Genomic DNA, 24,858 nt, shown 5'->3' with positions numbered 1-24,858 from the left:
TTTGAAAGACGTTTCTTATGCTCATCAAGGCTTCATTTGTTTATTTATTTTTTCAAAAATACAGTAAAAACAGTAATATTGTGAAATATTATAACAATTTAAAATAACAATTAAAAACTATTTTAATATATTTTAAAATGTAATTTATTCCTGTGATGGCAAAGCTGAATTTTCGGTAGCCATTACGCCAGTCTTCAGTATCACATAATCCTTCAAAAATCATTCTGATATGCTGATTTGGTGCTCAAGAAACATTTCTTATTATTATCAATGTTGAAGACGCTTGTTTTGCTTGATATTTTTGTGGAAACAGTGATCATTTTTTGTCAAAATGCTTTGATGACAAAATTAAAATACAAAATTTTAAAAACAGCATTATTGTCAACCCAATGCGTCTTTGCTGAATTCAAGTATTAATTTCCTTCAAAAAAAAAATCTTACTTACCCAGAATTTTCCAACAGTAGTGTATATCAGTCTGCTTTAAGAGTAAAATACACACATCAATGCACAGCATTGAGCAGGTGAGCATTTACGGAGGTGACTAGGTTTTATTTAAGCTGAAGCATGTAATTTCTGCAACACTAGTGTCACCGAGCAGAACTGCAGACTGATGACAAAATTAAAATACAAAATTTTAAAAACAGCATTATTGTCAACCCAATGCGTCTTTGCTGAATTCAAGTATTAATTTCCTTCAAAAAAAAAAAATCTTACTCACCCAGAATTTTCCAACAGTAGTGTATGTCAGTCTGCTTTAAGAGTAAAATACACACATCAATGCACAGCATTGAGCAGGTGAGCATTTGCGGAGGTGACTAGGTTTTATTTAAGCTGAAGCATGTAATTTCTGCAACACTAGTGTCACCGAGCAGAACTGCAGACAAAAAAACTCCCCCCGTCTCCCATTGGTCAGCCAAACAAACAGTTCTGCCCCAAACTCAATCCATTGGTTGAGCCAATGTTGCTGGTGATGTGCAGCTCAAACAAACCGAAGAATGTTTTGAAAGCACCACAGAAGTCTTTACACTTTTTGAGGGAATCAACCTACAAATTACTTACTTGTCTCTGTATATTAAACTGTAGTAGAAAGTATTTTAATACTGAAAAAAAAACACTTCTCTTAAGTGCTCTCCTGCGAATAGTCTCCCTAGAATTATTAGTGTAACCCCTCTCTCCCGGGTCCTCACCGCCACGCCTCGTTCTCCTTCCGATTGGGTCTCGAACCTGGGTCTCCGGCATGGGAGGCGGACGCACTAACAAGGAGGCTAAAGACTGCAGCTACTAGCATCAGTCGCTAGTGCGTCTCTTGAGATCAGGGGACTGAGGTTTATCTGCACAGCACCTACTCGCTGGCCTCCGTTACACTCACCCCCCTAATCCTCACTCCCATCCGGGTCACGGCACCAATGTAACCCCTCTCTCGTGCATTTAATTAATTCCAGTCGGATTTACAGTTTTGGTTTGCTTTTATGATTGTGGCTTTTATGATTGTGTTTGCAAAGGAACATTAATCATTTTATGCCGCGCTGTTAAAGCAACCGTCATGTCATTCACAGATGGAGATCTGTATCATCAGCCTGTTCTGAACCCATGTAATGCAGAAATTATAGGAATAGTTCAGTCAAAATTAATACTCTGTCATCATTTACTCATCCTCGTGTCATTCCAAACCTCTATTGCTTTTTCCCCCCTAAAACATAAAAGCTGATGAATATTTGGGCCACTGTATATTTTATATAATGAAAATGAATAAAAACTGGGGCTGCTTGAAAGTTTCGACCTATGACGACTTATGTGCTATAATAAATTATAACAACATGAATTTTAATTTTTCAGATGAACTTTCACTTTAAATAATCTAAAAGAAATCCCTCTCTGTCTCTCAGATCCAGGATTTGGCCATCCGTTGTGTCCAGAAGAACATTAAGAAGAATCGTGGTGTGAAGGACTGGCCCTGGTGGAAGCTCTTCACCACAGTACGACCTTTAGTAGAGGTTCAGCTCACCGAAGAACAGATTCGTGGAAAAGATGTGAGACTTTCCATCTTACTCTTTATTTCATTCCATGGTTTGCTCGCTATGCAAAGCTTCTGTCAGTTTACAGTAGAGCTCGAAGGTTTATCTGCGTGTGTGTATGTGTGTGGACGCGTTTGCCTTAAAGATGACATGATCTGAGGGCTTTTGTTGCATCAGCATTAGAGCTGAGACTTCTCTTTGATTCGTGCTGCTATCACATCTCAATCCCAGCTCAAAGCATTTGCTTCAGAAATGCAACATTGCTGTCTGGCCCCTTCCTGAACTCACCTGAAGGCAGAAAGATCTTTCCTGATCAAAACACCAGATCATATAATATTAGCTCAGCAAGCCTCAGGCCAAAAATTGTCTTGTTCTTATCTAAATATTCAGTATTATCTTTTGCTGGAGATAAAATTGTTGTTTTGACTTGTAGGAGGAGATCATGCATCTGAAGTTGAAGCTGGAGAAAGTGGAGAAGGAAAGAAATGAGCTACGGCTGACCTCGGATCGTCTGGAGAGCCGAGTAAGAGATGCAAGCATCTTATTTAATTTCAAATGCAAAGCAGGGCCTCATTTTTGCAGTCCTGCTTCAAGAAAACCAGAGAAATGTTGAGAAAGCAATGGATGTTATTTTTGAGTTAGATAGGCTGAGTGTCTCCACAAGGTTAGACAATAAAAGTAGTAAGTGATAATGTCTTAATTGATAAGGTCTTAACGAAAATATAAAAATGCAGAAAGCCTTGTGTTTATGTAGAACACAGAGCTGACTGCAGAACTTTCAGATGAGAGAAATTCTGCAGAGTCCACATCCCAGCTGCTGGAGACGGAAACAAGCGAGAGATTGCGTTTGGAGAAGGACATGAAGGATATGCAGGTACATGAACACAATCAATCCTGCTTCAGTCTTTATTAAACAGTGATGGGAGTAACTAACTAAAGGACAGATGCTACTAGGCTAACTGTTTTTAAGTAACATAATTCAGTAAAATAGTATTGTTCTTTCCAGTAACTTAAAGATAACATTTTATGACTTTTTTTGGTACAATATTTAGTAAAATGCTGCTGTTTAGTAACAGTTCAAAATACTAAGTAAAATCACTTGTTTTTAATATGGTAAACAATATGGCATCTAGTAGCTTGTAGTTTAGCTAAGTACTTTTTTCATAAGTGTAGATTTACTGTAGTTGAACTACTTTAAATTATGAGTTGCTTTTTAGTGATTATTATAGTTTTTAATAAACTGTGAAAGTTGTGGTAGGAGTATATTTTGTGAGTGGGCTGCTGTAGAACATACCTGTTCTTTTCTTTTTCTGAAACTCAGGGGAAGTTTGACGCTGTGAAGAAACAGATGGAGTCCATGGAGATGGAGATCATGGAGGCCAGACTCCTCCAAGCATCAGAACTCAATGGCGAGGTGGACAATGATGGTGATGATTCTGGTAAAAAAAAAAAAAGAAACACAATCAGACAGCATTTGAAGCTGATTATGAAAATGCTTTATTTTAATAAGAACATAGCATTTTTTGGCTGCTGGGAATGGAAAGAGGGCCAGTTTGGTCAAAAACTGCTGAAAACACACACACACACACACACACACACACACAAACAGCTCATCAAAACAACAACTCTGAAAAAATCTGTCTGTCTGTCTCTGTGCGTTTGTGCATGTCAGGAGGTGAATGGAGGCTGAAATATGAACGTGTCATCAGAGACACAGAATTCACAAAGAAAAAATTCCAGCAGGAGATGGATGACAAGCTGGAGACAGAACAACAGAACAAGAGACACTTGGAGAGAAAAGTTAGTATCGCACAGTAAATACACACACAGTGCACAAACACTAGGCCTGCTGACAGACTACACACAGTGTGAAATCTATCTGAATTCAAACTCTGCTAAAATAAACGATACTCTGACGCTGACCAGCAACACTGGTTTATAAAATCTTTAGACTTTTATAAACTTCACCTTCCCGTCTCTTTCTCTGTGAAGTTAGGGGACTTGCAGGCTGACCACGAGGAGTCCCAGCGTTCAGTCCAGCAGCTGAAGAAGAAATGCCAGCGGCTGGCAGCTGAACTGCAAGACACCAAACTGCACCTGGAAAATCAAGAGGGACGCAACCATGAGCTTGAGAGAAAGCAGAGGAAGTAAGAGCCAATCATACACACACATACCTCAGTCTGTATCTTCAGTCTCCTGCCGGGGTCTGATTATAGAGATTTCTGATTATTGTTTACTCTGTGGTTGTTTGGGCCATACATTTACTGTTTGATTGTTTGGGCTGTTTGTTTGTTTACTGTTTGATAGTTTCAATGGTTTGTTTACGTTATTTTTTGGGCTGTTCGTTTGCTCATTGTTTAATCATACAGTTAGTTCAATCATACAGAACAGTAAACAGTTTATTATGTTGTTTGATTACTGTATGATTGTTTGGGCTCTTTCTTTACTGTTTGATTGTTTGCTGTTTAAGTTGCTTGTTTATTTAATTACTGTCTTTTGTTTGTTGTTTAATCTGTTTGTTTACTGTCTTTGGTGTGCCGTTTAGGCTGTTCATATACTGTCGGATTACTGTCTTTTGTTAGCTGTTTAGTTAAAGCTGTCTATTTACTGTCTAATTACTCTTTTGGTTTCAGCAGTTTGTTTACTTTCTGATTATTTGGGCTGTTCATTTATAGTTTGAGCTGTTCGTTTACTCATTGTTTATTCCTAGATATCTCAATTGATTGTTTGTTGTATGATTACATCTCTATTTGAGCTCTTTCTTTACTGTTTGTTGTTTAAGCCGTTTATTTACTGTTTGATTTTTTGGGCTGTTTATTTACTGTTTTGAGTGTTTTGTTATTTATAAATTTACTGTTCATTTACTGTCTGGTTGTTTGAGCTTGTGGTTGGGTTTGTTTATTGCTGGACTGTTTTTATTTGGGTGTGTGTGTTTAGTATTTGGCTGATGTTGCTCATAGCTAAAAAACATAGCAGATCAGACATAGAGCTGGAACTAAATCTCAACATGCTTGACGATTCATGAGTAACCTCAATGCATAGACTTAATTTTGCTCACAGAATTTCCAGCATCTGGAGAATTGAAAAAGGAAAAAGAGGCTTACTCATAACTCAAAATCCAACACTTTTCTACTAACAATGCAGATGAAAATCTACAAAATCAGAAGCAGATGAGGAAATGTTTGCTTGAATGCCTACCGACTGAAGTTTGTGTTTGCTAGATTATGACCTTTGTAGATATGAGCAGATTATCATGTTGCTCTTGAAATTACATGTCTCAAAACCTGTCTATCTTCTGACATTTCTCGTAGGTTTGATGTGGAGAAGAACCAGTTTCAAGAGGAACTACAGAAGGAGAGGAACCAGCGGGAGAAACTGGGCCGCGAGAGAGATGTGCTAACTGGTGAGGTGTTTACAATCAGACAACAGCTACAGGTGAGACTCAAGATAGATAAGTGAATGTTTCTCTCTCGCATCCTTATGTAGCAAGATGCCTACATAACTTCAGGTTTCTGTAATAAGTCTATGGTAAATTGCTTTTGATAAAACCACAAAACCATCAGCTAATGACAAAATTCATAATTTAACAAACAGGAGAAGGACACAGAGCTGTGTACGGTCAGTCTGAAGGTAGAGCAGCTGGAATCCGAGCTCCAGGATCTCTCGTCTCAGGAGTCGAAAGACGAGGCTTCACTCGCAAAGGTTAAGAAGCAACTGCGTGACCTGGAAGCAAAGGTCAAAGATCAAGAGGAGGAGCTTGATGAACAGGCTGGAACCATTCAGATGCTGGAACAGGTACAAGCTAAAAATTTTCGAATCAAAGATGGATAGCGACTCGGAATTATATGGTGTTCTATTCAGAGCCATTGTTATTGTTAACTAAAACTAAAACTATTAAAAATAATTTTCATTAATGGAAACAAGGAAGCTGAAATAAATTAAAATTAGATGAAAATCTTAAATTATAAATGTAACTGAAAACTGAAACTGTAATAAAAATAAAATTAAATAAAAATATAAAAAAATTACTAAAACCTGAACTCAAATTAAAAATGAAAAATAAAAGCAAAATGTAATATATTTATAAATACTAGTATGTAAATAATATTAAAATAACATCGTTCATTGCAGAAGAGTGGAAAAGTAAAACTTGGAAACTTTTTATTTTTCAGAGGATATTATCAACAGTTAACCTCATCTGATCTGTGTGTGTTATTTAGGCTAAACTCCGTTTGGAAATGGAGATGGAGAGACTGAAACAAACGCACTCTAAAGAGCTGGACAGTAAAGACGAGGAAGTGGAGGAGATCAGACTGTCCTGCTGTAAGAAGGTGAACAAACAGGATCTGAACACAATCAAATCACACAATTTGAGACCTCCAAGTTTCCTAATGGCTCTTTTGAAATGTGTGTGTGTAGCTGAAGCAGATGGAAGTGCAGTTAGAGGAGGAATATGAAGATAAACAGAGAGTTCTGAGAGAAAAGAGAGACCTGGAGTCCAAACTGATGATGGCACAGGAACAGGTACTAACACAACAAAACACAAATATTACAGACAGCATACAGCACTACACTCAACAAAGCATAACACAGTATTACACCATATAACAGGTTGGTCAGAGGGATGTAGAGACCGAGAAATGTCTCAGGAAGGACCTGAAGCGTACAAAAGTTCTTCTGGCTGATGCGCAGATGATGCTGGACCACCTAAAGAGTAATGTGCCTAGCAAAAGAGAGATAATCGCACTCAAAAATAAGGTAGAATCACAATCAGAGCTGTAGAAATGATAATTAATGTCCCTCACTAGATCGATAAATCAAATAGGAGTGTATGTATGTATGTATGTGTGTTGTATCTGGTTTAGTTGGAGGAGTCAGAGTTTGCCTGCGCAGCTGCAGTTAAAGCACGCAAGTCTATGGAGCTGGAAATTGAGGACCTTCATATCCAGATGGACGACATCACCAAAGCCAAGATGGCTGTGAGTCATATTCTATTTTATTTGGAAACATTTCAGTGGTCAGAAAACAGGACAAGTTTTAATGTTTTTTTCACATGTTTGTTCAAACATAAGTACATTTATTTATATATGATTGTTTGGGCTCTTTCTTTACTGTTTGCTTGTTTGTTTTTAGAGTGTTTGTTTACTGTATTGTTTATCCTTTAGTTGTTTAAGATGTTTGTTTACGGTCTTTTGTTTAAGCAATTGTTTGGGTTGTTCATTTACTGTTTGATTGTTTTGTTCGTTTTGTTTAAACAGTTCATTGTTCATAAACAAGACATGATCCTATACAACATTTATGACCATTTCAACTCTAAAAATATTAAGGAATTAACCCACATTTTCAGATGTTTCACAAGTTTTATTTAGTTCCTCCAATTACTGAGCACTTCACTGTGTGAAACTGATCAGTCGATCATTACAGACAACAGAATGCGAGTCATCAACATCTCCTTTAAGAATTTACAGAGAATAGATTGTGCCGTTCAAAACGTGTTTTCCTACTTTAGAAAACTTCATATTGTCCACCAGATTTGTTAGAGCCATTGTGGGGAAATATGTTAGTTTTGAGGCAAAATTCATCTTTTGAGTTGAATAGAGCAGTAAATGTGTCAGGATTCACTCAAACTGCTAGGTAAAGAGAAATAAAGTGCTTACAGTTCAATCATTGTCCTGCTCAGGCTGATGGAAAAACCATTTAGAATAAATATTCCAGAGGGACAAAATGTAAACCTCCAGAGTCAAATAAAGAAACCCTGAATCACGGTGTCCTAACCAAGCATGATGCGATAAAGCATTAAATCCTGTCTCTTCCATGTTTATGTGTTTGTCCTAACTGACTGTGATTGTGACAGCTGACAAGACATTTTGACAGTTGCTTGGTTTTTATTCCTGCAGCGTCATGCTGTCTGGCTCCACCTACAGTGAAATCTCATTGACACAAATCCTGATCCACATGGACACAAATCCTGATCTCTGTTCTGATTTTGTCACTTCACATTTTACCTCACTGAGGGCAGAAAAAGGATGGAGATAAAATGAATATCAGTGCAGCTAGTCTTCTCTGATTCCTCCCCCATTCATGCGATAGGCTCTTTCAATACTCTAAAATTATGGTACTCAGATTTTAATGGTTCACTTGGGGTGTGCATTTGATTTATTATTTCTGAGGAAGAGGAGATGATGTCAAATAGAAGAGTTTAAAGATATAATCTCCTCATCACAGCTTCAACCAGAAATATGCAATTACTGTGTGTAATGGCAGTGTTTTAGTCCCACACTGAAATGTTACTCTAAACTCTCTCTAAAATTGCATAAATGTACTTGTTAAAATGTACTTGCAGTGCTACTGTGGCTGTATTATGGGAAGTGTTCTGTTATTAAAAGTTATGTCATGTAGAGCAGAGAAAAACAACACATATAAAATGCAACTATTAGATATAGCTAATATGTGTGTGTGTGTGTGTGTGTGTGTGTAATAAACAGGTTTGGTAGTTTTCAAAGGGAATGAGAAATCATATTTTGTTGTTGATGTCAAACTCTGTGCATCCAATCAAACTCTGCAGTATTTTGGTATGGTATTGATCTGTCACATGGTAGAAGCTGCCAAATCAGACAGATGGCAACATGGACAGGTTCCTCATACTAGAAATTCGTGAATAAAACTATTCAAAGTACTCATCCAACCCTGTCTGTTCTGTCTCCCTCAGTTGGAGGAGCAGATAAGTCGTCTACAGAGAGAGAAGAACGACCTGCAATCTCGCTTTGAGGAGGATCAGGAGGACATGAACGAACTAATGAAGAAACACAAAGCTGCAGTGGCTCAGGTGACCTCATATATATAGTACCATTAAAGTTTGGGGTCAGGAAGATTTTTTCTAAAGAAATGAATACTTGTACTCAGCAAGGATGCATTCAATTGATCAAAAGTAACACTTATAATGTTACGGAATAATTCTATTTCTATTTAAATGCTGTTCTTTTGAATGCTGTTCTTTTTTATTCATCAAAGAATCCTGAAAAAAGTTTCCAAAAAATATATTAAGCAGCACAACTGTTTTCAAAATTGATAATAATAAGAAATGTTTCTTTCGAAGCAGATCAGCATATTAGAATGATTTCTGAAGGATCATGTGACACTGAAGACTGTTGAGTTTTGCTGCTGAAAATTCAGCTTTGACATCAGGGGAATAAATTATATTTTACAATATTTTCAAATAGAAATGTTATTAGTTATTTTAAATTGTTATTATATTTCACAATATTACTGTTTTTAGTGTATTTTGATCAAATAAATGCAGCCTTGGTGAATGTAAGAGACTTCTTTCAAAAACAAAAAATGTGTATGTTATAAAAAGTCAAAGATTATACATGTATATAGGTGTATATCAACAGCTTTAAAAAAAACATTTAAAATACTACTAGCACAGATTAAGAGTTCAAATGAACTGTGTATGTTACATATGTTTGTGTGTGTGTGTTTAGTCTACAAGAGATCTGGTGCAGATCAGTGACCTGCAGACCCAGGTGGAGGAGGCCATGAAGGAAAAACAAGAGATCCAGGACAAGGTAACAAAAAAAAATCCCCTAAATGCACTAAAAGGCAGATGCTTTCTTTATTCTTTGCGGGAGCCCGAAATTGCCTCCTATCCCCTCAATCATTATTTTCTACAGTATATGGTGGATTTGTAGATGGTTAGGACCCATGCAGTGAGAGAGAAGCAGAGGGCTGGTTGAATGTGGTCTGAGACAGGAGTCAGTCTTAAACATGACAGAGTGACCTGTGTGTTTTTATTTTTGGCAGCTTCACTCCCTGCAGTCACAGCTTGAATTTCAGGAACAATCTATGGTGGAGAAATCGCTGGTCAGCCGTCAGGAAGCCAAAATCCGTGAACTAGAGACCAAACTAGAATATGAGAGGACCCAGAGCAAACGTCTGGAGGTGAGTCATGTGACGGCTCATACTGTGGGGCAAATTTAATTAATTCATAGCAGCACACTGAAGCAGGATCGTTCATTTTAGCTTTAATTTGATTTCATGTTATACAAGTAATTTTTATTTTATTCCATGCATAATTCTTTTAGTGAACTGGGTGCTAAAACGACATCCATGGCACATGCAGATAAACAACTCCATCAGTGGCTACAATTCATCTACAGTGAATTGCTTCAGTGTGTCTCTTTTTTTATGAGCTCTAAATCTCTGGCTTTTCCGTCGGTTCATGTTCATCCTCCAGTCTCTTGTAACACGGCTGAAGGAAAACCTGGAGAAGATGACTGAGGAACGAGACCAGCGTATTGCCAGCGAAAACCGGGAGAAGGATCAGAACAAGCGCATGCAACGGCAGACCCGGGACATTAAGGAGGAGATGACTGAACTGTCTAAGAAAGAGGCAGAAGCCAGTCGCAAAAAACATGAGCTGGTGAGTTCCAGAGCGCCTCCTGCTGGATGGAGTTTCTCTTGTTATCTCTATAGCAACTACAGTATAATGAAGGGAAACTACAGCAAAGGATCTTTTATGAAAAGTGACATAGTTCTTGTATAGTAACCATAGTTTAACTGTGGTATTTGTAGTAAGGCCACTGGTAAAACCATAGATGGCTCCTCATTACCATGGTTAGGTAAATATAATGGTACTGCATAAAACACACTATGATTACGGTGGTAAAACTGTTGTCATTTGTTTTATAACTCTGGTTGGACTTTAACAGGAAATGGATATTGAAAGTCTGGAAGCAGCCAATCAGAGCTTACAAGCAGATTTGAAGTTGGCCTTTAAGCGGATTGGGGACCTGCAGGCTGCTATGGAAGATGAAATGGAGACGGATGATGATGATGACCTCATCAACAGGTATGTGGATTAGTCTCCTGTCAGTGCCACTGTTCCCATGGCAACAATTCTCTGAAGTCGATCAGGATGACCACTGCATGTTACTATCATGTTACTTTTTTTGAGTTCTTTTGCTTTTCTTCTTCTACTTTTGTTTCTTGTCTCCAATTTCTTTTTTATATATATGATTAACTGCTTACTCATTTTCCCTTTTTCACTTTATTTTCGTCTATTTTAATTTTGGCAGTTTACAAGACATGGTGACAAAGTATCAGAAAAGAAAGAACAAAACGTGAGGATACTAAATGGTGTTTGTTTCTCAGCTGTTTGTTGGTTTGAGTTTGTAATGCTATTCATTGTAAGAACATTTGAAAATGCTGTTGTATTAATCTGCAGTCCAACAAACCACGTGAAGTCTCACATGACAAGTATTATTTTCAGCTGAAATTAGAAGAATTATTAGTCCAATAACTGATTTAATACAGCAGCATTTTCCTGTCTTCATGAGCATGTGCTGTACGTTTAACAATATCATTATGTGTTGCTCATCCGTTTTTACCCATTCCACCAGCCATCTTTTCATCAGAGCCATTTATACACCCAGGAAAATATAAAAAAAACATTGTTAAAATTACTCTAGACCTGTTTTCATTGTGTGTTTGTTTGAAAATCCATATTTATATATTAAGTTTCCACTTCCAGAGTGAATTTTGATTCTGCATAAAGTTCCCCAGGTGTTCTGTGAACTTCTAGAACAACTTGCTACTTAACGTGCTACTTATCTTAACTACTTAGCAAGTTGTGATGTGTTCATGTGTGTTGTTGTGCAAGTCTAACTGCTCGGATTTGGGAAGGGGGGAATCAATTGAATTCGGGTTGATTTGCTGTAATAGGGTGGAACTGCGATATGCAACCAATAGAAGCAGATTGTCAAAGTTGATTAGTGTTTGAATGTGAGCTGTGTGTGTGCTTAAGCTTTAAATTGTGTGACAGAACGTTAAAATTCTCCAGAAACATCTGTAGCCACTGTATGGCATCCCTGATTGTGTGTTTGTGCAATTTTTGTAGACAGATTTATGCTTGTACAAGCTTTTGAGTATATTCCTAAAATCAAACTATAGTAGTAACTGCAAAGGCTCATGGGAATGATCTGACATGTACCACCATTCTCAGATCTCCACAGATAAAATGCAGCAAAAAATCTGACTTCAGTGTTCGATGTGAGCGGTTTCTCTCTCTCTTTTCCCCAATTTATTTTATTGAAACCACTTGTTGTTGTGGTACTAACAACTAACTGAAGTATCGTGACCCTCTTGCCCTGACCAGCCAAAATGACCTTTATGTCAGCTGCTACATTTGATTGAGCTTCTCTTGTTGGCAGTGGAGATGAATCAGATATGGACTCTGAAGTGGAGGACCGCGTGGATGGGGTGAAGTCATTGCTCTCCAAGAGCAAAGGATCCACCAAGACACTCTCTGATGAGGGCACCCAGAAGACCACCAGGTCAGTATCAGATCAATCCTTTTAGTTGCATATTAGAGTTTCATTTCAAGGATTGAGATCATTTGACGAAATCAAACCACACTTAATATTGGTGGGAAACTAGTGACTAAATGATGAGTTTGTTTACGTTTAATGAATGTTTTTTTCTAGCAGTATAAATTAATATTTTGATAAGATGATCATTTGAAAGCTTTAAAGACAAAAAAAAAATAGTTTTGTGAATTTTAGTGTTCTAATCTATAAGCTAGTGAACCCCTTTCAAGTTATACAAAATACGTCTTTAACAGCATATTTAATTTACAGTGTTTCATTTAATCCTCCATGAGTTTTCTGTGGAAAGCTGATTGAACAGTTGTTCAAAGAGTATAGGCAGCTTTTGTAGCTACAGGATAAGAACATTGGGGGCGCTACTGATGTGTTTTATCAGAGTACCAGCCAAGACTTACATATGTCCTCTCCATCTGTGAGAATTGCTAATAAGCTCAAGACAGCATTTGATGGTGTTGGATTCATGACTGTCTCACCAGGAGCTGCTGTTACTGTTCTGTTCCTCAGTAGTATTAGTATGGTGTGGTTACATAACTGCCATTAGGAGTTTAATCCTTTTAAGTTTATTTCTGGGGTTGGTATAAAATATGCTCCTAAATTACCTCTCAAATCTCTTTCGTTCTTTGAATTCATGTTTATCTCTGTTACGGGTATCATCCTTTTTCATTCATTGATCATCTGAAATTCTGCCGCTTAATGTGTTTTCTGTCTGTCTCAGACACGCCAATGCTGCTAATGCAGATGTGAAAGATATAAAAGAAGGGAAAGAGGGAAAAGAGGGGAAGGAGGAAGTAAAAAAAGATTCGGACGAGAGCCGTCCAGTGTCTGTGATAAGCTCTCTCAGCTACAGGAAACGCTCCCATCAGAAGGACTGGAATGGAGGTGCAGGGGATGAGAGCTCCCTCTTCAGTGCCCTTCGGGAGCAGCCAGACATGCCAGACCGATTGTCGTTGCGCAAAGCTAAAGTCAAATCCACAGACAGGCCTCAGACTGGTGATGATCTGGATGACCGGGGTTCAGTGATATCCCAGGCATACTCTGAGGCTACCAGTAGGGCCAGGAAAGGCCTAGACCGTCGCTGGACCAAAAGCAGTCCAGAATTTGACAAGGAGTCCATGGTGTCCTCGGTTGCCCCGAGCCGGGCTTCCACACACCATGGGATTGGCCAAGATGATGACGCTCAGTCTGGTGTGAGCAGGTTCAGCTTGCGACGTAGTACTTCTTGGATGGATGACAGCCGCAGTGATTACGGGCCGACAAGTACTAGTATGAGCCAACGATCTAGAAGCCGCAGTCCTGGAAGCACCAGCGTCGGCTCACAAATCTCCTTGGCCCGCAGCACCCGACTTAGCGAGTTTGGAGTTCGTTTGAATAATGATGATGTTGATGACGATAATGATGTTGACTCTGTAAGTGTGGCCGCATATAGTCCACGCTCGGTGGGCCGTAATCTGTCCACTCCAGCCCAGCTACGCACCTCAGAGAACCCACTAGACGCTTCTGACGTTAAACCCTTGAGCCACCGGAACTACTTGGACCCTGAGTTAGAAAAAGCCATCAATGAAGTCCTGAGCTTCAAGCCAATTCAATTCAAACGGCGCAGCTTAGAAGACTCAGATGATGAAGAAGAGGAGGGAGGGGGTGGTGCAGGAGAGGAAGACGACAGGAAGAGCATCAAAGGTTTGTTGCAAGACAAGGATGATGAAGGTCTGAGCCTCAGCGGGTCCAGTCTAAGACGCTCGGCTTTAGGTTCTGCTGTAGATTCTGGACGTTCCGGAAGCTCGCTGAGTTCCTTCAGCTCCAAGAGCAGCAAGAGGAAGAACAAGAAGAAGAGCAGGCGCTCTGAGTCTGACAGCTCCTCCAATGAGGGTCATACTCGGCGGCATTCCAGACAGAAAGAAAAGAGAGGATCCAGAAGGTCAAGAAAGAAAGAATCTGGATCGTCCAAGTCAGAGTCTGACTCTGAATCATCATCTTCAAGCTCTGCATCAAAAGTTTCATACCGCAGCTCAAACAGCGTGAAGAAAACCCCAGGACAGAAAGTCTCAGATGGGGATCTGGAAAGTCCTGATGAAGAACGTCCCCCCAGCAAAAAAGAAATAAAGAAACAGAAGAAAAAGGTGGACAGTCTGGTTATGAAGTATCTCTACAAGCCTGACAGTGATTAAGGATCATTAACAGGTGACCCTGGATGGGCCAGACTGAGGATTGATGTTTTCAAGAAACTTCTCTTTAAACGCATGATGTGTTCTGCTGTGTGTTAAACTCTAAACAGTGCACAACATTAATGACCTTCTTTGTATCATTGGATTGAACAGCATGCCATGACACTGTTGCCTGAACATGGTTTTGGGTTTAGACACAGATATATTCAAAGTGTGGCCACAAAGTACTATACTAACACACAAATGCTTATCTTGATTTTGCCAAGTAGGACATGTTCCTTGTTGGTTCTGGAAAAATATACTATCAATCAGATCTTTCTGGTAGGTTAGACTTGAAACTTGAGCTTGAAAAACTTTATGAACCTATTATTATCAACCATTTGATTTTATGGGTAATGGTTAAGGATATGTTGGGTACCTACAGGAAAGGATAAGGGATAGGCTTAGGTCTTTTTGTTGATTTGACAGAATTCTTGTTCCAAGACCAACACAAGATATTCTAGGAAACACAGTAAGCCACAATTAATGTACATAAAGCTTTAGATATTCTGGTAGAGTTTAAACTGTTAATTGAGCAAGACCTTATTGCAAACATAGTGGATGTTTTGGAACTGCTGTAGATGTGCTTTTGTGACCAGTCAGGGACATTTACTCATGACTTTTGTTCTGCTATCGATCTTTGCATGGTACTGTGCCCGTCTGTCCTTTCGCAAGGAACAGGTCTAAAGGTGTGGCAATAACCTTCTCTTCCTGTTTCTAAAAAAATCTTTTGTCTTTTTCTTTCTCCAGTCCCCCTCTCTACAGACTACACTCAATGCAACATGATGAAGACAACACTGGACCAGAGGAAGACACTACACAAACTGAGAGTACTATACTTAAAGACAGTTATGGTGATTGCCAACCTTCAGAAAGCACTGCATAGATCTGATCTGCTGCTCACATGCACTGAAAAGTGCCTCTGTTTACCTCTCATCTACCCTAATACTGATTCACTTTGGTTTCTCCATAGCCTATAATGGGACTAAAGTTCATCACCGCTGGTCTACATATACAGTGTGTTTTAGAGTATTTTTCTGCAGCTGGGTGGCACTTGTATTTATTTAGATCTCACGTGTCTCCATGAAAAACCCCTCCAAGAAAATGAAGTAATATATTGTGAAAAAGAAGTTAGAGTCTTTATCTAATGTTTATTTTGTTTGGTTAGAGTGTCTGCTTCATGAGATATTTTGCCTTGAATTTGCTTGAGTGAACTGTGTAGCAGAGCTTTACTGTAGTTTGCAGTTAAGGAAATAGGGTAGATTTTTCTTTATGAGCTGGTGAACTTCTGTTAACCAGAGGAAGTTAATTTAGCACTGGTTTACTGAATGGCAGCATTTTAATTCTAAACCTCTTTATGATTCATTTTATTTTCTTGGGGGTGCTTCATGTTTGGGCCTTAAATGACATTTTTACCCCTTAATTTAAGATAATAATTTAGTACTATATCATTTCTGCCAAAAATTCATTATTGATGGGAGTCTAATAATTTCTGATGTGTCTGTGGGTAAGTGTGGTGTGTGCATGTGTAGTGTGTGTATGTGTGTGTCCTCCCATGTTTTTCTATGCATTAAATAAGAATTTTATTATGAAAATAGAGAGTGTCTGTTCAGTGGTTTATGCAGTAAAAGCAAAATGATATATGAAAGCAATATATAAGAAAGAGTTTTGCATTAGTTTTATTGTAAATAAAAGATGCTGATCCATTTTTATGTCTGTGAACTTGATTTCTGACACATGTGACTAAAGAGTGTCAGTGGGGTAGTTTCAGCCCTTATACCTGGAAGTTGCATACAGCCAGGAGATTCAGCCAGCTCTTATCAACAAACTGTTACTAAACTGACTGTTTAAATGGGCAGTTTGTAGGTGTGCCATCTGATCTGACCTGAGATAAAGGTATAAATGCAATATTATATTATATTATATTACCAATGTTACCAATGACCACATTTTTGGAGGGCTTTTAATTTGGAGGGGTTTTTCTTGTCTGCTGCAGGGAGTTCTAATCTGAGTGATCAGTCACATGGCAATTACAACTCGGGCGATTGGTCTCCAAAACTGATTCTCAAGATGCCAGCATCCATGTTGTGTACTTCAGTAGTTTCCAAGCAATTGTTCTCCAGGTATTTTAAATTTCCTATGCAAGCTTATGAAAAAGAATACGAGTATGATAACTCCTTTTATCACAAACTGCCTGAAACATTGTTGTCTCTGAATAGGGAAGTTTAGAATCTTGACATACTTAAACAGTCAGATCCGAAAATATAACAATAGGTCTTATTCAATTGTGTGGAAGTGTTACTTCCATGTGCAGAAAAGGCGGATTCACAATTGGTGCATAAACATGTTGTTGTCCTCAGTTACCCTAATAACAACAATGTAAATTTGCTGGGTTACTATTTGGTATTGATAGACCTATCTTATTTTTCAAGGTTTAAAAAAAACATCCGTCTAGCAGACTAGAAGGAACACAGTGTGCAAACACAAGAATAGCATTTAATCCCTGGAGTCTCCAGGGGGCCCTTGCATACACTGCTTTATGGGAACGCACAGGGGAGCCATCCAGGGATTTCCCACTGCTTTGTGTTTGGGCTCATCTACAGTATCTGTGTACTCTGTTCTGAGCCATGTTCACTGATATCATTTGCTCTTCAGTGGAAAAGTTAAACCAGCAGGACACTGCGGTTTAAACCCTCCTTTGCATTGCCCCGTGAGTTTCTAGAGGCTTATGGTGCTTTGATTTTATCTGTCAGAGGAAGTGATGCATGTGCACTGTTTTAGAAGAGTGCTGTTTTCAGTGTAAGCCTACATGACATTAATGTGTAGTGCATGAAGTTTTGTTTTTTGATGACCTGTAGTCATTCATGCTTTGATTTGGTTCAAATTCAATGCTGACCGACAGTTTGGCTTTGTTGGTTCTGATATTCTTCCAATACTTTTGAGTAATTTTAAAATAATGCATGTTTTAAATCATAATGTGACAAATGATAGTCAGACCTTTGTTTTCTTAATTTGACAAGTGAATCACATCAAAGAGATACCAGTCTATTAAATAGACTAATGGAATGGTTCTTGGCCAATCAGATTAAAGGATAGGAATTAAAGGCATATGATAACTAAAACCATAAAGTTTTAAAAAATGGTGTAATGTGTTGTTCTGACAGATGATGGGTTGTTTCAGAGGTCTTTTAATATCACATATAAAAGTCCCAAGTCTCAATGAGTTTAAACTTTATACTAGAATCCTGTGATTTAACACCTGTCTTTTGCTTTCCACTGATTGCGGCAATCCCAAAGCTAATTAACATAGCCCTCTCTGGGTTGAGGATGGATTTCTTCTGCTTTAGCTAATGGTCTTTTAATGTGTCCATTGTCAGACAAAGTCAATATAAATGTACTTTATTATTCCCCTAATAAATACGCTCTGATCTTCTCACTGTGCAGTTCCCGTTTGGAGCTGGGAATGTGTGTTGTCTGCAGACTGATGTACCCGTTGAGAGGGATGCGGGAACATCAGGAATCATGATACAAAGCAGCTAATCGCTTTTTAACAGCTTGCTTTGTTTATAACAGCAGGGTTGGGAGACATAAAAGATTTGCAATATGTGAAAGAAGTATTCTTAACTAAAAATACAGCATTTTTATTATTCATGCTTTAGTGCTCTCTACAGTGTTGAGATCATTATAGAGATCCCTCCAAAGGCGTATGTTTCAGAACTTTAAACTGCTTAAAAGCACAAATTAATTAGCCATTTAATTCCAAAGTTCATTAGCAGGGCAGATGGGATGAATTCTGTAGGGTATATATAGACAAATGATCCATCCATAGATTACCAGGCTCAGGATTCAGCAGCAGTCTATAGAAATTCTGCACATGATGCAAACTTTAAACACTTGAATTCACTCACACTGTGTTATTGTCATTCTAAACCTCTTTTAACCACAAGTAGAGAAATGTTTCACGCTTGTAATTTAGCGGTGTTAGCAGTTATGAAACCCTGCTCAGAGCAGGGTTAGAACTGCTTTTGTGGTGTTAACCCCTGCATCGCAGTGCCAAATGTTCTACAGTGTGAAATGATGGTGTTGGAATGTTACTGCTAGATGCTTAGCAACAGACAACCAATCACGTGCCTCAAATTCACATACTCTGGACAGTCATAGAAAAACCGAGTGTTGTATCCACCTTTTTCCTAACAAGCCTATTGCATTTTAGATTATGGGAGGCATTTCCTGTTTGGAGAAGTGCCACTTAAAAAGGCTGAAACAAACAATAAAGTTGTGATACAAATAATCATTATCCATCAGAATGACTGAATGAGCCGTCATGTTTTATTTAAAAAAATCAGGAGAACACACTTGGTATTGTAATGTGACATGGTATAACAAGAATATTTGTGGCAAGAGCTCTTTTCAGTCCGCTGCATTCTTTTCCTCCTTACATACTTTTTTCCTTTGTATTCCAATGTAACAATGTGAAAAAAGACAACATATACTGAGGTCTGTGCTCCTGATTTAATTTACAATATGTCCTGTGAATAATTCACTGAAATGCACTAAGAAACTTGTTTGTTTTCACACGGATGCTTTAAAATGTAATTGTCTCCCCTTTTCATATCTAATCCCTATTAGCAATGTTTACTAGAATGTTTCTAAAGCAGGTAAATACAATATTTGTTATCTGTCAGAAGGACAGAAATCACTTTGAATTGCAGTGCAATAGAGCGGGTGTGAGATTTCTGACGGTGTGAAGGTCAGTGGCAGTTTAATAGAGCATAATTCTCATTTGGTAAGTGAATTATCAGTGCTGTGCCATAAATCACTGGAATAAATCAGTTAGGGACCCCAGTGACTCATTTCACTAATGCATGCCAAACAGTCAGAATAACCTCTGACCTTTATAAGGCCTGGTACTTGTTTGAGGGAAGGTCATATATTCTACTTCTGGGGGTCATTTGGCAGCTGAGCGACTGCCATTAGCTTTCTGGCTTCAGGTTTTATAGACCTCCTCGGTTGTAGGTAATATAGAGTGCAACAGTGACCTCCCAATTTTTTCAAGTGGTCTAGATTCAAATTTTCAACATTTGTTAAAAAAGATTCAATTGAATCAGTATTATGTAACTATTGACTAATAAAGGGGTCATATGATGTAATTTCAAGTTTTCCTTTCTCTTTGGAGTGTTGCAAGCTGTTTGTGCATAGATAAGATCCCTAAAGTTGCAAAGACTAAAGTCTCAAACCCAAAGAGATATTCTATTTAAAAGTTAAGACTCGTCCACGCCCTCCTACAACGCCTCGTTTAAACAACGCCCCCACATGTCTACATCACTGTGTGGGAAGATTTGCATAACGCCGCCCAAATGTTCACGCAAAGAAAGAAGGCGTAGCTTTGATTCTCACTGTAGTTTTGTTGCTGCCGCCGCCGTCATGTTATGAAGACGCTGTGTGTTTCGTTGTGAAAGTGAAACTACTTTGTTTGGTCTTCTAAAAGACCAAACAACTAGAAATCAGTGGTTAAGTTGTATTTACAACACTGTTCCAGAACACTTCAACCCAAATATTCAGATGTGTCCAGCGCATTTTACGGAGGACTGTTTCTTGAACTTGGGAGATTAGACTACAATGCCGTCTGTGCTCAAAGGCTGTTTCTATAAAGTGGGGCAATTCCAACTTTGCAAGGACAGTCTGGCGCTTCTGACTCATAGCCTGTAAGTACGTTTTCATATTTAAAGAATTTGCCACTGATGATTCAAATGCAGTTTTGAGAAGAGTAGCGCTTGTTGTTTGTCGTCACTCCGATCACAAATGCAGACATGGTTTTATGTTTACGCGGCGCGATGCAACGCAATGCATAAAAAGACAGTACAAGTCTTTATAATCAGTAATTATATCCCCACTGGATGCAACAAATGCCTCGTTTATAATGGGTTTTATTGTTTTTGTCTCGTAGCTCCGCCGGGACACGACATCACAGTATGGTAAGGGGTGTAACATTTCCGTCACTCGCTTAAGGCATTCGGCCAATCACAACGCACTGGATAGCTGGCCAATTAGAGCACACCTCGCTTTTCAGAACGATGAGCTTTGTAGAAATCGACTCGTTTCAGAAAGCCGGGGCATAGAGGAGAAACAATAATGTACAGTATGTGGAAAATAATGTGTTTTTTTTACTTTAAACCGCATAAACACATTGCATTACACCAAAAAACACAAAATAATGTTCTTTTTAGCAACGTCATATGACCCCTTTAATCATTAACCTTAATACCATTAATTTGACATTTATTGCAAAATATTTAATCTTAACATGTATAATTTGACTGAACAGGAATTTAATCAATAACATGTGCCGCAATTCAGAATTATATAACAATTATGTAACATAAGTGTTATCGCTAACAGTCAATGAGAAAATGAATGTAATTTTAATTTCCAAACTGCACTATTGCACTTTGGAGGGTAGGGTAGTGACTGATTAAAAAGGTTTATTGTGTTGTGTTTGGGGTTGATCAGATATCTGAGCGCTCTGCACATTTGTGCATCAGTCTCTGTACAACCAGGATGACAACAGAAAATTGTAATTTTAATTTCCAAACTGCACTATTGCACTTTGGAGGGTAGGGTAGTGACTGATTAAAAAGGTTTATTGTGTTGTGTTTGGGGTTGATCAGATATCGGAGCGCTCTGCACATTTGTGCATCAGTCTCTGTACAACCAGGATGACAACAGAAAATGAATAATGCTGCATCAAACCGCAGACAGCGATACAATCAGAGCTCTGGGATTCTTTGTTACCTTTTGTGATATTTGCAGATTGTTTTGTTGTGCAGCTTTGTGCAAAACTTCAACACCTTCCACACAACTGTCACAGAAGATGCTGAGAAACTCGTTTTCACACACTCAAGAGTTGTGATGTGAGCCAGTGTTTATGTAGTCTTAGCGTTGTGTTTGGAGGAATTATTTGAACTGCATGTGATTTTCTTGCTTCCACTTATACACAAGATCACAATGTTGATTCAAATAATAAAATGGTAAATAATGATAAATAATAAAATGCCTCAAAAACATTAATACTCAAATCTGTTGCAGCCATGCAAACTGTTTTTTTAGAAGTACATTACAATTCAGAAGTTTGGGGTTGGCGAGATTTTTTTTATGTCTTTGAAAGAAGTCACTTATGCTCACTTAGACTGCATTTATTTGATTAAAAATACAGTAACAACAACAGCAATATGCACAGATGAACAGAGTCTGGGCCTTTGTTAGAGGCAATGTGGAACCTCAATGGCTAATCATTTTCATATTTTTTTAGGCGTGTTCAAAAATAGTCTTACTGGCACGAAGTGGCAGCTGAAATTGGGAAAATATTAGGGGAGGAGTTGGATTTTTCATTCATTACACTGTACCTAGGAAAAATTCCTAAAACATTTCTAGACAGTGACAAATACTTATTAAAAATATTTTTAGCAAGCAGTAGGAAAGCCATAACACGTAAATGGTTTCAGGTTGACCCTCCAACAAGGGACCAGTGGTTGGGAATTGTAAACGAAATATACTCTATGGAGAGACTTACATTTACTGTTAGACTTAATTTGGAAAAAGGTATTAAGTACTGGGATAAATGGATTGTGTACACACACCATTGAGGATAAGTGTAATACTATACTCCAAAGAATGTATGGAAATTGTATTGTCTTGACTTTGTAACACCCATGATGACCTTTTGTTCCTTGTTCTCAATAAAAAAATTATAATAATAAATACAGTAACAACAGTAATAGTGTAAAATTTTATTACAATTTAAATTAACTTTTTCTAATTATCATATATTATATTATATTTTATACTAATTATACATTTTAAAATGTATTTCATCAGCAGTCATTTCTCCAGTCTTCAGTGCCACATGAGCCTTTAAAAAATTATCCTAAGTTTATAATAAGTTGAAGAAACATTTCTTATTATCAATATTGAAAACAGTGGGTACTTAATATTTTTGTGGAAACTGTGATACATTTTTTTTCAGTATTCTTTAGTGACTAGAAAGTACAAAAGAACAGCATTTATTTGAAATGGAAATCTTTTAAACATTATAAATGTCTTTACTGTCACTTTTGAACAATTTAATGCACGCTTGCTTTCAAAAACAGGTAATGACCTCATATTTTTTAATGGTATAGTATATATATTCCATGTTTTCTCCCAATTACTACATGGACATAAAATGCACTAAAACTGCATTTCAGATTATTAGAGATGATGTATAGCGACAGGACACTGCCATCACTGCTTGAAATGTCATGTCAAGTACCCATTTTCTGTTAAAATGACATATTAGCAGTCTGAGCTTCGGCCCTGGCCTCATGAATATTAATATTACCACCCCGACATGCAAACAAAGTAATGTTTGTTCTTGCCTGATGAATAATTTACTTGGTCGTAGAAGTGGTCACAGGTGTGCGAGTTCTCAAATAAGAAAACGTTTTTTAAAATCACGATTTAAACCTGGGGGTCAGACTGTACCCGTTTCCTCCTGAGGTGAAATCCTTTGTGTAAAAGCATAAAACTCTTTTATATGATCGCATGCCGATACGATCTCAGCAGCCATTCTACAAAAGCACACCGGCTCAAAACATGTATAATGTCATGTAAGTATAGAAGGAGAGTTCAAGTATGTTTAATCTCAAATGTGTGGCTTGTTTTTGTTGACACGAGGGATTTCAAAATCTTAAATACACAGAATAAGGCTGCATGGATTGCGTGGGTCAAGTTTCACATTGTGGTGTTCAAATGTGGAAAGTGTTCAGCTTTATGGTCTACAATACTGTACACTAGGCCTCAGTCATCATCATCATTCACATGGATATGTGAAGGTCACAGGAAATGTGAGATGGCTGTGAGTGGGTGGAGAAGACCACACTTAGGTTGTACGTGATAAGAAAACTTGGAAGGATTTGTTTTTATTATTTGAAATCACATGGTCTCATTCCTGCTGTTTCAGAAACATCAGCTGCTATTGAGATGTATGGCAATGCTAAAAGAGCCCTCTCAAGTTTTATAGGCATCTTCACTGCATACAGTTGACGCAGGGTGCTTGGGTATGAAACACATCGTTTCTGCTCATGTAGACAATGACTTCATCAGTACAGGCAGAGCTGTCCAGTCCTGAGTGAAATGTTTTCAGAGAGAAAGGCTCATTTAGCAGAACAGAGGGAGGCCGTGACATCAGCAGACTGAGACAAAAATATCTGGCAGCTGTGAAAGGCTTGGTGCCTGAATCACACTTTCCACAGCAGTTTTGATCAAATCCTCAGGCAGATACACATATACTCACTAGATCTACATTTAACGTGAATTTTATCTTTCATTCACTTAAAGTGGCATTTAAACAATACAGATTACATATATCATTAAGAAATAAATTTAAAAAGTTTTATTACACATTTATGTATAATTTGTTTTTTTAAATACATTTAGTTATTATATATTGGTTGTATATATTTTTTAGAAAACAATTTTAATAAGTACCAGCTCCTTTCCAGTATGTTTAATTACAATTGTTTTTATTTATTTTTCCAAATTACTAATGCAGTTTTATTATGGCCAGACCTGATACTTGTAATGGGGCTGACGAGACATGAGACGTGCGGATCCATATGCAAAGAAAGGCAAAACTAGGCTAAGGCTAGGAAACGACTGAGGGCTCTGTAATGTAGCTATCGCTAGGGGAGCGATAAACCTTGTGGGTCCGAGTATTCTGTAACGGGGCTGACGAGACATGAGACGTGCGGATCCATATGCAAAGAGGGCTAGCGTGGGTCGACGATAGGCAGACAGAGTCACAGGGTCAAGGCTAAAGGGAAGTCAATGAAATTGGAAGTTCATGGACCGGATTCGTGACAATACTGTCATTTCTAAGGACACAGCAAATCTTATTCCCGTTATGGAAGGATATAGATTAATTTCTCAGTAATAATATCTAAACAGCTGTTTAGTCAGCATCTCATCCGAATGAATTTAGAGCCTGTGAAGATGATGATGATGATGATGATGATCGCTTCATTACCTCAACGCATTGGTCAGTCTATTTCACGGCCATGATTTTCATTAGCTAAGCAGACAGACTTTTTTTTCAACAGCAGTGCTGCCCAGCTGAAATCTCTTACTGAGTGTGTAAGCAATGAGTTACAAGCATTAAAAAAAAAAAAAAAAAAAAAACCCCGGAAAAACAACAATGACGGGGGGGAAAAAAAGCCCAA

At 38.0% G+C, this 24,858-nt stretch overlaps 1 protein-coding gene across 1 annotated transcript in view; it reads left to right on the top strand.

Moving 5' to 3' along the window:
• Positions 1-15,423, top strand: part of LOC107578307 (unconventional myosin-XVIIIa-like) — a 34,291-nt gene extending 18,868 nt beyond the window's left edge. The window contains exons 27-47 of the mRNA XM_016264277.1: positions 1,888-2,031; positions 2,450-2,539; positions 2,771-2,890; positions 3,338-3,455; positions 3,689-3,816; positions 4,009-4,163; positions 5,328-5,451; positions 5,611-5,811; positions 6,237-6,347; positions 6,436-6,540; positions 6,628-6,774; positions 6,882-6,995; positions 8,726-8,842; positions 9,501-9,584; positions 9,820-9,957; positions 10,253-10,438; positions 10,728-10,867; positions 11,094-11,138; positions 12,228-12,350; positions 13,117-14,579; positions 15,353-15,423. Coding sequence (XP_016119763.1) covers positions 1,888-2,031; positions 2,450-2,539; positions 2,771-2,890; positions 3,338-3,455; positions 3,689-3,816; positions 4,009-4,163; positions 5,328-5,451; positions 5,611-5,811; positions 6,237-6,347; positions 6,436-6,540; positions 6,628-6,774; positions 6,882-6,995; positions 8,726-8,842; positions 9,501-9,584; positions 9,820-9,957; positions 10,253-10,438; positions 10,728-10,867; positions 11,094-11,138; positions 12,228-12,350; positions 13,117-14,566 — 3,840 coding nt within the window. The 3' untranslated portion in view covers positions 14,567-14,579; positions 15,353-15,423. The remainder of the gene's footprint in view (positions 1-1,887; positions 2,032-2,449; positions 2,540-2,770; positions 2,891-3,337; positions 3,456-3,688; positions 3,817-4,008; positions 4,164-5,327; positions 5,452-5,610; positions 5,812-6,236; positions 6,348-6,435; positions 6,541-6,627; positions 6,775-6,881; positions 6,996-8,725; positions 8,843-9,500; positions 9,585-9,819; positions 9,958-10,252; positions 10,439-10,727; positions 10,868-11,093; positions 11,139-12,227; positions 12,351-13,116; positions 14,580-15,352) is intronic.
• The last annotated feature ends 9,435 nt before the right edge of the window (positions 15,424-24,858 follow it).

The sequence above is a fragment of the Sinocyclocheilus grahami genome, unplaced genomic scaffold (assembly GCF_001515645.1).
Source record: "Sinocyclocheilus grahami isolate Dianchi unplaced genomic scaffold, SAMN03320097.WGS_v1.1 scaffold32.1, whole genome shotgun sequence".
Classification (NCBI taxonomy): Eukaryota; Metazoa; Chordata; class Actinopteri; order Cypriniformes; family Cyprinidae; genus Sinocyclocheilus; species Sinocyclocheilus grahami.
Note: the sequence above shows the minus strand (reverse complement) of the source record. Positions and strands in the feature narration are given on the sequence as shown.